The following is a 15,360-nucleotide window of genomic DNA, read 5'->3' as shown; positions in this document are numbered from 1 at the left end:
CAGCCTCCTTCCCCAATCCAGCCTCCTTCCTCACCTACTGAATGGGCAGCAGAGGCCCCCAAGGAGTTTGAGGGTGCTGGACATGTGGAAGATGATAATAAGTTTTTACACATTTAAATTGTGTTTGTTAGCTACTTTAACTTCAATTACAATTACATGCAGTGTTGTACTGGGGCCAATCTTGGCCCAAGGAAAATTGATTGACTTCTTCATCATGGTATGGATGTTGCATTTACATTTGTGTGTGGGTCATTAGATGTACAGTGTCTAGGTCTACAATGTTTAGGCTGTCCACTCTAGGTCGACACTCATTAGGTCGACAGGGTTTCCAGGACAACAGGGTTTATATGTGCTAGGTTGTCAGGTAAAAAGTTAGACCTAAGGGTATTTTGGTATGTTGTTGTCCTTTTTAACTTAGAGTGCCTGGGTATCCCAATATTTGCACAGTCAACTCGCATGCTTCACTTTCTTTGCCAGGCTTAGGACAAGGTGAGTCGCTACACTACCGCTTACATCGTACGCAATTTCCATTGCAATTGGAGTACACGTGCCGCATAAAGTGAAAATAAACTTTAACATTTGTCATGTATCCATAAATAACATGTTGATCTTGTGACATGTAGAACTAGCACATGTCGACCTACAGAGGCTGACGCCCATCCAAAGCTAACAAAAAAATGACTGCCTAACAATAGTGTGTTCCAAAAACAAACATAAAATATACAGTGTAACATGTAAGGGGTGTGGATCTTTAGATCGACAGTGTGTGGGTCGACAATGTTTAGGACCACCAAAATGCAACAGGCAAGACCACAGTCTGGAACCTGATCCTTAGGCTGTTCAGGCATGAAATTAGGGCCACTGGTGTTTTCCTCTGTACCCCTGTGTGACAGTCCAAGTCTGGGGACATGTGTTGTTAAAGTGTCACTTCAAAAACGTTGTTTGTCAAAACATTACAACAAGACCTGTCTCACCTTATGTAGTAAGGCAGGCTTTCAGGGAGTGTGGGCATGCTAGTATATGTAGTACTTCTGAAGATGTTGAGATGCAGTGTGATGAGGCAGGGCCAACGCCAAAAAAGGCAAGTCTGGGTCACTCCAGATGTGAATGAATCCCAGCATGGTGTGCTACACTTTTAACATGTTTTCTCTGACGTCCTAGTGGATGCTGGGAACTCCGTAAGGACCATGGGGAATAGACGGGCTCCGCAGGAGACTGGGCACTCTAAGAAAGAATTAGATCTACTGGTGTGCACTGGCTCCTCCCTCTATGCCCCTCCTCCAGACCTCAGTTAGAATCTGTGCCCGGCTCGAGCTGGTTGCACACTAGGGGCTCTCCTGAGCTCTTAGTAAAGAAAGTATTTGTTAGGTTTTTTATTTTCAGTGAGATCTGCTGGCAACAGACTCACTGCTACGAGGGACTTAGGGGAGAGAAGCGAACCTACCTGCTTGCAGCTAGCTTGGGCTTCTAGGCTACTGGACACCATTAGCTCCAGAGGGATCGAACACAGGCCCAGCCTCGGTCGTCCGGTCCCGGAGCCGCGCCGCCGCCCCCCTTGCAGAGCCAGAAGACGGAAGATTCCGAGGAGAAAATCGGCGGCTGAAGACTCCGGTCTTCATTAAGGTAGCGCACAGCACTGCAGCTGTGCGCCATTGCTCCCCATGCACACCACATACTCCGGTCACTGATGGGTGCAGGGCGCTGGGGGGGGGCGCCCTGGGCTGCAATTAGAATACCTTAAAAATGGCAAAAAACACATAATATAGTCTAATAAACTATATATGTGTAAAAATCCCCTGCCATAATATTAATAAGAGCGGGAGAAGTCCGCCGTGAAAGGGGCGGGGCTATCTCCCTCAGCACACTGGCGCCATTTTCTCTTCACAGTTCCGCTGGAAGACAGCTCCCCAGGCTCTCCCCTGCAGTTTCCAGGCTCAATAGGGTAAAAAAGAGAGGGGGGCACTAAATTTAGGCGCAATACTGTGTATTATAGCTGCTATAGGGAAAATCACTTTGTGTAGTGTAAATCCCTGTGTTATATAGCGCTGTGGTGTGTGCTGGCATACTCTCTCTCTGTCTCCCCAAAGGACTTGGTGGGGTCCTGTCCTCAGTCAGAGCATTCCCTGTGTGTGTGCGGTGTGTCGGTACGGCTGTGTCGACATGTTTGATGAGGAGGCTTATGTGGAGGCAGAGCAGGTGCCGATAAATGTGATGTCACCCCCTGCGGGGTCGACACCAGAGTGGATGGATATGTGGAAGGTATTAACCGACAGTGTCAACTCCTTACATAAAAGGTTTGATGACATAACAGCTGTGGGACAGCCGGCTCAGCCAGTGCCTGCCCAGGCGTCTCAAAGGCCATCAGGGGCTCAAAAACGCCCGCTACCTCAGATGGCAGACACAGATGTCGACACGGAGTCTGACTCCAGTGTCGCCGACGACGAGACTAATGTACATTCCACTAAGGCTATCCGTTGCATGATTACGGCAATGAAAAATGTGTTGCACATTTCTGACATTAACCCAGGTACCACTAAAAAGGGTATTATGTTTGGGGAGAAAAAGCAACCAGTGGTTTTTCCCCCTTCAGATGAGTTAAATGAAGTGTGTGAAGAAGCGTGGGCTTCCCCCGATAAAAAATTAGTGATTTCTAAAAAGTTACTAATGGCGTACCCTTTCACGCCAGAGGACAGGGTACGTTGGGAGACATCCCCGAGGGTGGATAAAGCGCTCACACGCTTATCAAAAAAGGTGGCACTACCGTCTCAGGATACGCCCGCCTTAAAGGAGCCTGCGGATAGAAAGCAGGAGGCTATCCTGAAGTCTGTATATACACACTCAGGTACTATACTGAGACCTGCTATTGCTTCAGCATGGATGTGCAGTGCTGCAGCAGCGTGGTCTGATTCCCTGTCTGATAATATTGATTCCCATGACAGGGACACTATATTGCTAACCATAGAGCATATTAAAGACGTAGTCTTATACATGAGAGATGCACAGAGGGATATTTGCCGGCTGGCATCTAGAATAAATGCAATGTCCATTTCTGCCAGGAGAGTATTATGGACTCGGCAGTGGACAGGTGATGCGGATTCTAAAAGGCACATGGAGGTTTTGCCTTACAAGGGTGAGGAATTGTTTGGGGATGGTCTCTCGGACCTCGTTTCTACAGCGACAGCTGGGAAGTCGACATTTTTACCCCAGGTTCCCTCACAGCCAAAGAAAGCACCGTATTATCAGGTACAGTCCTTTCGGCCCCAGAAAGGCAAGCGGGTTAAAGGCGCGTCCTTTCTGCCCAGAGGCAGGGGTAGAGGGAAAAAGCTGCACCGTACAGCCAGTTCCCAAGAACAGAAATCCTCCCCTGCTTCCACTAAATCCACCGCATGACGCTGGGGCTCCACTGATGGAGCCAGGTGCGGTGGGGGCCCGTCTCCGGAACTTCAGCGACCGGTGGGTTCGCTCACAGGTGGATCCCTGGGTTCTACAAGTGGTATCTCAGGGATACAAGCTGGAATTCGAGACGTCTCCCCCTCGCCGTTACCTCAAATCAGCCTTGCCAGCTACTCCCCCGGACAGGGAGGTGGTGCTGGCGGCAATTCACAAGCTGTTCCTCCAGCAGGTGATAATAAAAGTTCCCCTCCTTCAACAGGGACGGGGTTACTATTCCACAATGTTTGTGGTACCGAAACCAGACGGTTCGGTGAGACCCATTCTAGATTTAAAATCCTTGAACACTTATATAAAAAGGTTCAAGTTCAAAATGGAATCGCTCAGGGCGGTTATTGCAAGCCTGGAAGAAGGGGATTACATGGTATCACTGGACATCAAGGATGCGTACCTGCATGTCCCCATTTACCCACCTCACCAGGTGTACCTCCGGTTTGTGGTACAAGACTGCCATTACCAATTCCAGACGTTGCCGTTTGGTCTGTCCACGGCACCGAGGGTATTTACCAAGGTAATGGCCGAAATGATGATACTCCTTCGAAAGAAGGGAGTTCTCATTATCCCATACTTGGACGATCTCCTTATAAAGGCGAGGTCCAGGGAGCAGTTGTTGGTCGGAGTAGCACTATCTCAGGAAGTGCTACAACAGCACGGCTGGATTCTGAATATTCCAAAGTCGCAGCTGGTTCCTACGACGCGTCTGCTGTTCCTGGGTATGATTCTGGACACAGAACAGAAGAAGGTGTTTCTCCCGGAGGAGAAGGCCAAGGAGTTGTCATCTCTGGTCAGAGACCTCCTGAAACCAAAACAGGTGTCGGTGCATCACTGCACGCGAGTCCTGGGAAAGATGGTAGCTTCTTACGAGGCAATTCCATTCGGCAGGTTCCATGCAAGGATCTTTCAGTGGGATCTGTTAGACAAGTGGTCCGGATCGCATCTTCAGATGCATCGGCTGATCACCCTGTCCCCGAGGGCCAGGGTGTCTCTGCTGTGGTGGCTGCAGAGTGCTCATCTTCTAGAGGGCCGCAGATTCGGCATACAGGACTGGGTCCTGGTAACCACGGATGCAAGCCTCCGAGGTTGGGGGGCAGTCACGCAGGGAAGAAACTTCCAAGGACAATGGTCGAGTCAGGAGGCTTCTCTACACATAAATATTCTGGAACTAAGGGCCATTTACAATGCCCTAAGTCAGGCAAGACCCCTGCTTCAAAACCAGCCGGTGCTGATTCAGTCAGACAACATCACGGCGGTCGCCCATGTAAACCGACAGGGCGGCACAAGAAGCAGGATGGCGATGGCAGAAGCCACAAGGATTCTCCGATGGGCGGAGAATCACGTGATAGCACTGTCAGCAGTGTTCATTCCGGGAGTGGACAACTGGGAAGCAGACTTCCTCAGCAGGCACGACCTCCACCCGGGAGAGTGGGGACTTCATCCAGAAGTCTTCCAACTGATTGTAAACCGTTGGGAACGGCCACAGGTGGACATGATGGCGTCCCGCCTAAACAAAAAGCTAAAAAGATATTGCGCCAGGTCAAGGGACCCTCAGGCGATAACTGTGGACGCTCTAGTGACACCGTGGGTGTACCAGTCGGTTTATGTGTTCCCTCCTCTTCCTCTCATACCAAAGGTGCTGAGGATAATAAGAAAAAGAGGAGTAAGAACTATACTCATCGTTCCGGATTGGCCAAGAAGGACTTGGTACCCGGAACTACAAGAAATGATCTCAGAGGACCCTTGGCCTCTGCCTCTCAGACAGGACCTGCTACAGCAGGGGCCCTGTCTGTTCCAAGACTTACCGCGGCTGCGTTTGACGGCATGGCGGTTGAACGCCGGATCCTGATGGAAAAGGGCATTTCGGTTGAAGTCATTCCTACGCTGATAAAGGCTAGGAAAGAGGTGACAGCAAAGCATTATCACCGCATATGGCGAAAATATGTTGCTTGGTGTGAGGCTATGAAGGCCCCCACAGAAGAATTTCAGCTGGGTCGATTTCTGCACTTCCTACAGTCAGGAGTGACTATGGGCCTAAAATTGGGATCCATTAAAGTCCAGATTTCGGCCCTGTCTATTTTCTTTCAAAAAGAACTGGCTTCACTGCCTGAAGTTCAGACGTTTGTTAAGGGAGTGCTGCATATTCAGCCCCCTTTTGTGCCCCCAGTGGCACCTTGGGATCTCAACGTGGTGTTGGATTTCCTAAAATCACATTGGTTTGAGCCACTTCAGACCGTGGAATTAAAGTATCTCACGTGGAAAGTGGTCATGCTTTTGGCCTTGGCTTCGGCTAGGCGGGTGTCAGAATTGGCGGCTTTGTCCTGTAAAAGCCCCTATCTGATCTTCCATATGGACAGAGCAGAATTGAGGACGCGTCCCCAATTCCTCCCTAAGGTGGTATCAGCGTTTCACTTGAATCAACCTATTGTGGTGCCGGCGGCTACTCAGGACTTTGAGGCTTCCAAGTTGCTGGACGTAGTCCGGGCCCTGAAAATCTATGTTTCCAGGACGGCTAGAGTCAGAAAGACTGACTCGCTGTTTATCCTGCATGCACCCAACAAGTTGGGTGCTCCTGCTTCTAAGCAGACTATTGCTCGCTGGATCTGCTCCACGATTCAACTTGCACATTCTGCGGCTGGACTGCCGCATCCTAAATCAGTCAAAGACCATTCCACGAGGAAGGTGAGCTCTTCTTGGGCGGCTGCCCGAGGGGTCTCGGCTTTACAACTTTGCCGAGCTGCTACCTGGTCGGGATCAAACACGTTTGCAAAATTCTACAAGTTTGATACCCTGGCTGAGGAGGACCTTGAGTTTGCTCATTCGGTGCTGCAGAGTCATCCGCACTCTCCCGCCCGTTTGGGAGCTTTGGTATAATCCCCATGGTCCTTACGGAGTTCCCAGCATCCACTAGGACGTCAGAGAAAATAAGATTTTACTCACCGGTAAATCTATTTCTCGTAGTCCGTAGTGGATGCTGGGCGCCCATCCCAAGTGCGGATTGTCTGCAATACTTGTATATAGTTATTGCCTAACTAAAGGGTTATTGTTATGAGCCATCTGTTCGTGAGGCTCAGTTGTTATTCATACTGTTAACTGGGTATAGTATCACGAGTTGTACGGTGTGATTGGTGTGGCTGGTATGAGTCTTACCCGGGATTCCAAATCCTTTCCTTATTGTGTCAGCTCTTCCGGGCACAGTTTCCCTAACTGAGGTCTGGAGGAGGGGCATAGAGGGAGGAGCCAGTGCACACCAGTAGATCTAATTCTTTCTTAGAGTACCCAGTCTCCTGCGGAGCCCGTCTATTCCCCATGGTCCTTACGGAGTTCCCAGCATCCACTACGGACTACGAGAAATAGATTTACCGGTGAGTAAAATCTTATATTTTTTTTTAAATTAAAACATTGCTGAGCATGCTTGTATGTGTTGGCCTGCTACTGTTTTATGAAAAAAACAACCATGATGTAGTCACTTTGCCATTAAAGTGTGCTTTGTGCCTTGCTTCTATAATAGGTAATGTAAGTTATTCATTTTTATTTTTTCCCTTCATTTCAGATGGTGCAGTTGGAGATCCCACAACTATTACTGGCATTCTTGCCCGCATAAAACGAAATATGAGGGCCTTGCTGGCAGACATTGAGGACCTGCAAAAAAAATTTGATTAAAATATTTTATGTTCGTAACAAAAAAGTTTATTAAAAAAATCAAAAAGTTTTATGAAAATAAAAAGATTTTTTTTTCATTTTAAGCGGGTGTTGTGTTTATTAATGCAATAAAGGAACAGCAGATTGGCGTCCAGAAATTGGTTACCTTAAACATTTCACACATCTTACTTAAGAATAGTCTTAATTAATAATTTCTTTAAAAAAAAGACTGATTTATGACAGTTAGGAGCTGATTGTTTTACATCTAAACACATTTATACACACACTACACCTCTACGCAAAAAGCAGGAATTTTACATTAGGCCAGGCACAGTTTCAATATCTATAACACTTATTTTAAAAACAAAATGTTAATGGACAATTATGCCTACAAAGTGTTCTGCAGGTAATCTTTGTAGACTTAATTGGTCATGACCATTATAATTCATTACACTAATTGGAATCTTAATTGAGGAAGGCGTAAAGAATTAGAACTCAAAGGTGTTAAAAAAAAATGCTGTGCGTTTCTTAGCAAAAGTACATAGCGTGTGCAATTTAGCGAAGATTGTGCAAATATATGACGAGTTCAGATTTTAACAATGGAGTTTGTGGTAATGCGATAGGAGCGCATTCTTGCGGTCATTTGGCATACGCCTACTTTGTGTATTGCTGTGTACGAGATTGCAAAATAATGTTGGTGGCGTATGGTCGCTATTGTGCAACGCGTTTGCAATTTTGCATTTGCCTTGTGCGAACGTAAAAAACAGTGAACAACTCGGAATGACCACCAATGTGCACTGCAGGGGGGGCAGATATAACATTTGCAGAGAGAGTTAAGGGCCCTACACATTGGCCGATCCGCCGCCGACCTGCCCGACGGCGGATACGGCCGACGGGCGACCCGGCGGCGGGGGGGGCAGTGACGGGGGAGTGAAGTTTCTTCACTCCCCCCGTCACGCGGCTCCATTGCAGTGCAGGCAAATATGGACGAGATCGTCCATATTGGCCTGCATCATGTACAGCTGACGGGGGACCAGCGATGAACGAGCGCGGGGCCGCGCATCATTCCTCGCTGGAGCCTCCACACTGAAAGATATGAACGAGTTCTCGTTCATTTATGAACGAGATTGTTCATATCTTTGGCTGATGTCGGCTAGTGTGTAGGGCCTATTAGATTTGGGTGGGGTGTGATCAAACTGAAATCTAAATTGCAGTGTAAAAATAAAGCAGCCAGTATTTACCCTGCACAGAAACAAAATAACCCACCCAAATCTAACCCTCTCTGCAAATGTTATATCTGCCCCCCCTGCAGTGCACATGGGCCCTCATTCCGAGTTGATCGCTCACTAGCTGCTTTTAGCAGCAGTGCAAACGCTAAGCCGCCACCCTCTGGGAGTGTATCTTAGCTTGGGGGGCACTAGGACCCAGGGGAGTCAAGTCTAGAATCAGAGGAGCCCAACTGTCACAGCAAGAGAGCTGGGAGAAAAGTACCCTGCGATTGGCTGACCCCATGACCTTTACAGAGCAGGAAGCTGAGGAGGCAGGGTTACTGCTCTGAGGAGAGTGTGTGAGGCTGCAGTGTGGAGAGTTGTCGTCCAGAGAGCCTTAAAAGGGGTGACCAGCGGCGAAAGGTGAGCGGTCGCAAGTGGAGCCGTCTGTGCCCGACAACTGAGTGAGACACTAGGGAAGGAAGCGTCGCAGCTGCTGAGAGAGAAGTGCTGACAGGAATCATATCAGCGTGCGAGCCGCAAGTGAAGCAGCGGGGAGTCCCTGTCATCACAGCTGGGAAGCACTGAAGAGGCTGCCTGACAGTGAGAGGGTGGAATGCAGCTGCGGGGAGCAGTGAGTAACCTTGCCCCTTCACATTGTGTCTGTGACAGTGCCTCAGCACAGCCAGCCATACCTCAGTGACAGTACCTCAGCACAGCCAGCCATACCTCAGTGACAGTGCCTCAGCACAGCCAGCGATACCCCAGTGACAGTGCCTCAGCACAGCCAGCCATACCTCAGAGACAGTGCCTCAGCACAGCCAGCCATACCTCAGTGATAGTGCCTCAGCACAGCCAGCCATACCTCAGTGACAGTGCCTCAGCACAGCCAGCCATACCTCAGTGACAGTGCCTCAGCACAGCCAGCCATACCCCAGTAACAGCCAGAACCCCTTTTTGTGTCATTCTCCAGTCAGCCCTGTTTAAGTCTGTCAGCACAGCCTAAGACCCCTGTCACCCATCAACTGAGGCTGCCAGGGTCAGACAGACAGAGGTGTTGTCAGTCAGTGAGGCCATTTCAGCAGCAGCTCAACTTGACAGCCATCCAACCCTTGCCAACTCAGCCAGGCGCTTCCCTCATGCAGCAATATTCCCATTTGTTACTACAGACAGAGAGGGGAAGAGCCCCAAGATATATGACATCTATCAGCCAACCAGTACAGCAGCAGCACAGCCGTGTCCAACAGGCAGAGCCCAGGGGGAGAATTTGATGCTTTTAATCTGCGCAAGGTCACCCGGGGACAGCGACAGTGTTGTGTTCAAGGAATGAGAAAAAAGGTTACTGCCTATTAGGAGTTACCTTAAAGAAGGTGATATTAGTTAGCACTAGTACCGACAGAACCAGCCCGTGCAAACAGTATTGATCCCCCCTTACCCTAGATAGTGAGTGGCTATCTGATAGAATTGCATCCAGTTATCTTAGTCCGTATTCACCTCAGGATTTGTACTGAAAGCCTTCATATAAGATATCTGAGATAATATACAAAACCCAGTTACTAGTCACTGCCGGATTCTACTCCTACACCCTCTAGTGGACACTTGAGATACTGTAAGGAACACTACGGTTAATAGTAATTCTACAGCAACTGTGTGGACACTTGGGACACTAATTTGGACACTGTTCCTGGTTACTTGCTGCCAGTCAATTGGTAGACATTTAAGGTTATGGTTAATAGTGACGTAATAGTATATGATAAATAATTTGTGAGAAGTTCATTTACGAGTATATTGAAGAAATACTTGCAATTGTGAGTTCTCCTAAAAGCCGTGAATTTGTTATATGTACTGTAACTAAAAGGTTTAATGCTTGACTATATTACCTGTGATACCATATGATCTCGAACTGCTGATCTGCATATTGATCTATTCCTACAGTATATATAGTGACATTGCTTAATTTCAATTCTACCCTACTAACCCGTTTAACCCAATAGCAGTGACACCTTATTGGTGATAATAAAATACCAGTCACTGTCCAAAAGTGTGGTGACTTGTTTGTCTGGGGTCTGTTTGGGGGTCCTCATCCTTCTGCTGGGTATCCAGAGGTGACAAGAAAGCAAAGTCCAAGAAGACTGGGACCGACATCATCAGGGGAAATTAAGGTACGAAACACCGCCACTTCACCACCCGGTGGCCTGTGACATACTCCTAGATTGCGATCACTGGAGACTGTTTAGTTCCTGGTTTGACGTCACAAACACGCCCTGCGTTCGCCCAGCCACTCCCCCGTTACTCCAGCCACTCCTGCGTTTTAGCCTGACACGCCTGCGTTTTTTAGCACACTCCCGGAAAACGGTCAGTTTCCGCCCAGAAACACCCACTTCTTGTCAATCACTCACCGATCAGCAGAGCGATTGAAAAGCGTCACTCGCCCCTGTGTAAAATTGCTTAGTTTTGTGTGAAATTACTTGGCGCGTGCGCCCTGTAGCCCATACGCATGCGCAGAACAACCTGATCGCTATGCTGCGAAAAACGGCAGCAAGCGATCAACTCGGAATGACCCCCATGGTTTTGCCCAACTGCTAACAAATTTGCTGCTGCAATCAACTCTGAATTACCCCCATGATCTTCTACTACTAAAAGAGTGGTCTGCGACAACATGAGACTATTAACTAACTGCAATTGCGTTTTCATTGAGTTGAGTGTGCTGAGGTCAGCATCAACTATCAATGGTTTTTATTTTTTGCGTATGCATTGCAAGATGCGTACGCAGCTTTGCGAATGCATCGGTGGGTGTCTTTTATCTTTTCAGGGCGGCTCTTCACATTGCGATTTTTAACAAGAGCAGATTTGTGAAAATCGCTATCTCGGCCTCAATAGCGATCAACTTATAGCACTTATTACCATTCAGGGTCCCACTTTTTAATAACACAGTAAGGCCGGGATGAACTAAGTGGTAAAAGTGGTTAAAGCTCTAATAACTTGTTTTTGGAGGTTTGCTGCTTTCCCAGTATGCATGATGCTGCTATGCATGCGATAAGTGCATACCTCCCAACTGTCCCGATTTTCGCGGGGCAGTCCCGTTTTTTGAGGACTGTCCCGCTGTCCCACCCGTGGGTCGCAGTATACTGCGGTGGGGGGGGGAGGGCAGTTGGGAGGCTCCTGCATTCGCTGCTCTGCTTAGCAGAGCAGCAGTGAATAGACGCTGTACTCATGCTCACAGCTTCTATTCAGTGGAGAAAGGAGGAGAGGGGGCATGCCAGCAGCTCACAGAGCACTGGGCAATCCCCCTCAGTGACAAAAACTGGGGTGGGGCTTGCGATTGCAGGCCCTCCCGCGAATCCACGCCCCCTTTTTGGACGGGCGCGCACAGATGTCGCTCCTTAAAGTAATCAGAAGTTGGGAGGAATTTAAGTGGCGGGATGCATCATATGCAATATGGCATGCATGATACATCCTGTCCTAAGAGTCAGCAATGAGCAAATCATACATACGTACAGGATGTGGTTATGTGACCGCCGGCCACTATGCCGATGCCAGAATCCCATCTAGTGGAAAGCCTGACAGTCGACATGCCGACTGGCAGGGACTATTCCCACTTGTGGATGTCCACGACACCCATAGAGTGGGAATGGAACCTGTGGCAAGTGCAGCGAGTCACCAAGCCCGTTGCGTGACGAACGCAGCAAGCCTGCAAGGGGCTTCATTGCACTCGCCTCCCACCCACCGGCAATCTAAACACCGGGATCCCAGCGTCGGTATGGTGACCGGAGGTATCCCAACTGCCGGTCACCCATACCCAACCCGCACCGTACACTGTAATGCAGCAGCGATGGTTAGAGAGAAGGGCAGTAATGAAGAATGCACCCAAGTTTTAGGGGTCTCTTTTATTGCCCTTGTGGTCTATGACAGGCCCTCTAAGATAATTCACAGCTCTTATATATTATTTAAAACACAAAAGGGCCTGATTTAGAGGTGGCCGATGCTGCGTCCACTTTATCACCCATTGCTGGAGTTGCCTCCCCTTGCGCCTGATTGTGCAAGTAATAAGACGCCCATTTTATGTGTCCCTTCACAGAGTAGCACCACCATTGCATCCAGGCAGTCCACCATTGGCACTTACACGCCCGTGATACACCCATAGCACGCCCTCTGCCTTTAGGCCACCTCCGAGACACTCCCAGACACTCCCAAGAAGGCTCCTTGCTTTGCCTCTCAAGTACTGTTACCAGCTCTCCCATAAGCAATAGCGCAATTGTTTGTTATAAGTAACTATGTAACATCTGCATAGCGTGTCGCTTGCATGCACCTGTATATCAGGACCAAAGTACATTCCTGGTCCAGTGGTCCATGATGCCTATGAGCTCAGCCCTGCAGTCCCATGTTAGCCCAGGACTCACACATAGACACTTTAGGCAGAAAGTGCCCTTGGGTAGAGATGCAGGGAATGCACCTTGTCTCCATGTACCAGGCTAGATCCATCTTCCCTGACTTAGTAGTGATTAGATCTAGTGTCTGAGATGCAGGGAACTCACATGGTCTCCGTGTACTGGGCTAGATCCACCTTCCCTGGTTGAGCAACTATTAGATCTAGTGCCTGCCCCAGTTGGGTCTGGTAGGAGATCTGTAACACAGAAGAGATGGGTATAAGGCATAACACTATGTATCTGGGTGTACGGAATACCAGTACAGTTCTCACCTCCAGAAACAGTTCCAACAGGTTCAGGTAATAGGGCTGTCCTCGGCAGTGTTTCCTCAGGAGCCGATATACACATGATTCAAGCAGGAACGAGTCATTGATAGCGTCCAGGCCGATTCCCTCCTGTGTCAGGACAGTCCTCACTCAGTACCTGCACCATCCAGCTCTGACCTGTACCTCCTAATGATCTACCCGATACCACCCTGTGATCCCAGATAACTTCTGCCTAGTGCCAGGTTGGTGCAATGTTACCTTCTTGTACCAGCAAGTCTTCCCACGACGTTTCTCAGACCTATCCATAATGTCATCAGTAACCAGGAAGGAGCATGTCATCTAGGGAAGGGAGGAACCAGTTATATGAATGTTGTGATACACCTGAATATATGCATAAGACCCTTGGAACCACCTTAGAGGTCTCACATCTATAACACACAGGGTTTCAAGACTACGGACGGACACGGTTTCAGGATGGAGAAACAGACAAGGTTCAGGAATTCAGCAGGACAGGGTTTCAGGTTGGATAAACAGACATGGATCAGCGAGCTAAACACCAGGACATGAAGCTAAAACTGACCAGGAGGTGAAAGCCTGACTGCCTTTTAACACACAAAGGCCAAACAATGTACCACCACAGAGATAGGGCCTTAAACTAAATAAAAATCTGCAGGTGTGGAGCTGAACTTATGGGAGCAGTATAGAGTGTCCCAGCTGATCAGAACCAGCTGGGATGCTGTCAATGCAGCAGCGCTGTCCACAGCCAGTGTCCCCGGTCTCCTAGTGATGGCCGGGACCAGAATGCCATGCTGTACTGACACAGCACATCAGCGTTTCGGCCTCCTAGCAAAGTCTGGGACCTGGAAAACAAGTTGTGAGCTACAGCAGCTCATAACAATGATGTGACATAGATATCACAGAAACAGTTGGGTCCTCACCAGCTCTACACACCAGCCCACCACCAGGGCCCTCTTTTTGGTCTCCACATCCTGCATGGCCAACGGCAACAAGTTCTGGATGGAGGCCATTACAATCATACCTCGAGTACATCTTCCTCCAGGAACATTGTACTCCAGGACCTGCGGAGCACACACTCACATTGGTACGGTATGTGGAAGGCAAGGGAAGCTATCTGACCAGAGCCTCACAGATCTCACTTACCTCTCGCAAGCGTGAGATGGCAACCCCAATCTCCGGGTGTCCCCATTCCTCTGCTGTCAGGTCCTGCACTACCCACTCAAGTAAGCTGGAAAACTCTTGAAGATTATCAGAGGCTGCCAATGGATTCACAGAAGCCATTGTCCGGGGCTTGGAGACAACCAACATGACATCTGTCAACTGAGAGCTACATAACTATGCATGCATACATACACACATTATATATACTGGGACATACTATACTGTTACAAGGTAGTTTGTCCCAGCCTCTTATAAGAGAAACTAATGCTTTCTGTTGGGGTCTGCAGATATGTTAAAAACAGAGTGAATCCCTCACATGTCCCTGCAGACACAGATCAGCTTCACAGGTGGACCACATCAGGGACGTGCAGTCAGGGGAGGCAGAGCCTCCCCTGTCATTAATGATTAAAATAATACAAAGAAGATACTTATGACACATATTCTGTGTCATAAGTATCTGCTTTATATTAATTTAATCGTTATTTCACTGAAAATGTGTTTGGGAGGCTCCGATCGTGGTGCCTCCCGTTGTCAATGGGACAGGGGCCAGAGCGGGGGGGGGGGGGGGGGGGGAGGTGCGGGTTGGGCCATGCCACGGGTTGTAAAAGCCAAATGAAAATACATTGAAAAGCGGCACCATTAGAAGTGCCGCTGTGACACAGGGACGTGCTTTCAACCCATGAAAGCACACCCCTGTCAGTGAGGCCACAGTGATTGGCCAACGGATCCGTCACTGGATCCGCTGTCATCACTGTGTGGGTGGGGCAGGATGGCGGAGGTGCGATCGTCAGTGGCGGCGGAGGTGCGGGTGGCGGTGGCGGAGGGGTATGGCTGAGGTGCCTGTGTTAGAGACGGAATGATGCACCGGCAGTGCGGGCATTAGTGGTAGAGTTTGGCAGGGGAGCGGTACCAGTTTCTAAAATGGTGCCCGGGCGTCATTTTTTAAATTCAAGATGGCCGCCGCGAGCCAGTCACGGCTCACTGCGTCATCGTCCCTCCTCCTCTGGCTGACTTATATAAATCAGTGCAAGGCAGCGGTGTCAGTCCGACGGCGGAGGAGGAGCGGTGAAGAGCTCCTGAAGAAAGAAGACACCGTGGAAGTCCTAGATGGGCGGTGGCCATGAAAAGGCGGACTACAGGTGCCAGCGGGCCCTTTATGTCCGGGCATGCTGGCACTTGTGATTCTCCAAGTGC

The 15,360-nt window shown here is 49.1% G+C and overlaps 1 protein-coding gene across 1 annotated transcript in view; it reads right to left on the bottom strand.

Annotated features, from left to right (window-relative positions):
- LOC134944259 (farnesyl pyrophosphate synthase-like) overlaps positions 1 to 14,286 on the bottom strand; it is a 31,590-nt gene extending 17,304 nt beyond the window's left edge. Inside the window, exons 1-5 of the mRNA XM_063932841.1 lie at positions 14,149 to 14,286; positions 13,926 to 14,066; positions 13,246 to 13,326; positions 12,994 to 13,116; positions 12,830 to 12,918 (exon numbers count right to left, since the gene is read on the bottom strand). Coding sequence (XP_063788911.1) covers positions 12,830 to 12,918; positions 12,994 to 13,116; positions 13,246 to 13,326; positions 13,926 to 14,066; positions 14,149 to 14,286 — 572 coding nt within the window. The remainder of the gene's footprint in view (positions 1 to 12,829; positions 12,919 to 12,993; positions 13,117 to 13,245; positions 13,327 to 13,925; positions 14,067 to 14,148) is intronic.
- Positions 14,287 to 15,360: the final 1,074 nt, after the last annotated feature.

Source organism: Pseudophryne corroboree, chromosome 7 (assembly GCF_028390025.1).
Source record: "Pseudophryne corroboree isolate aPseCor3 chromosome 7, aPseCor3.hap2, whole genome shotgun sequence".
NCBI classification, from domain to species: Eukaryota; Metazoa; Chordata; class Amphibia; order Anura; family Myobatrachidae; genus Pseudophryne; species Pseudophryne corroboree.
The sequence above is the reverse complement of the archived record's forward strand: the minus strand, read 5'-3'. Positions and strand labels throughout refer to the sequence as shown.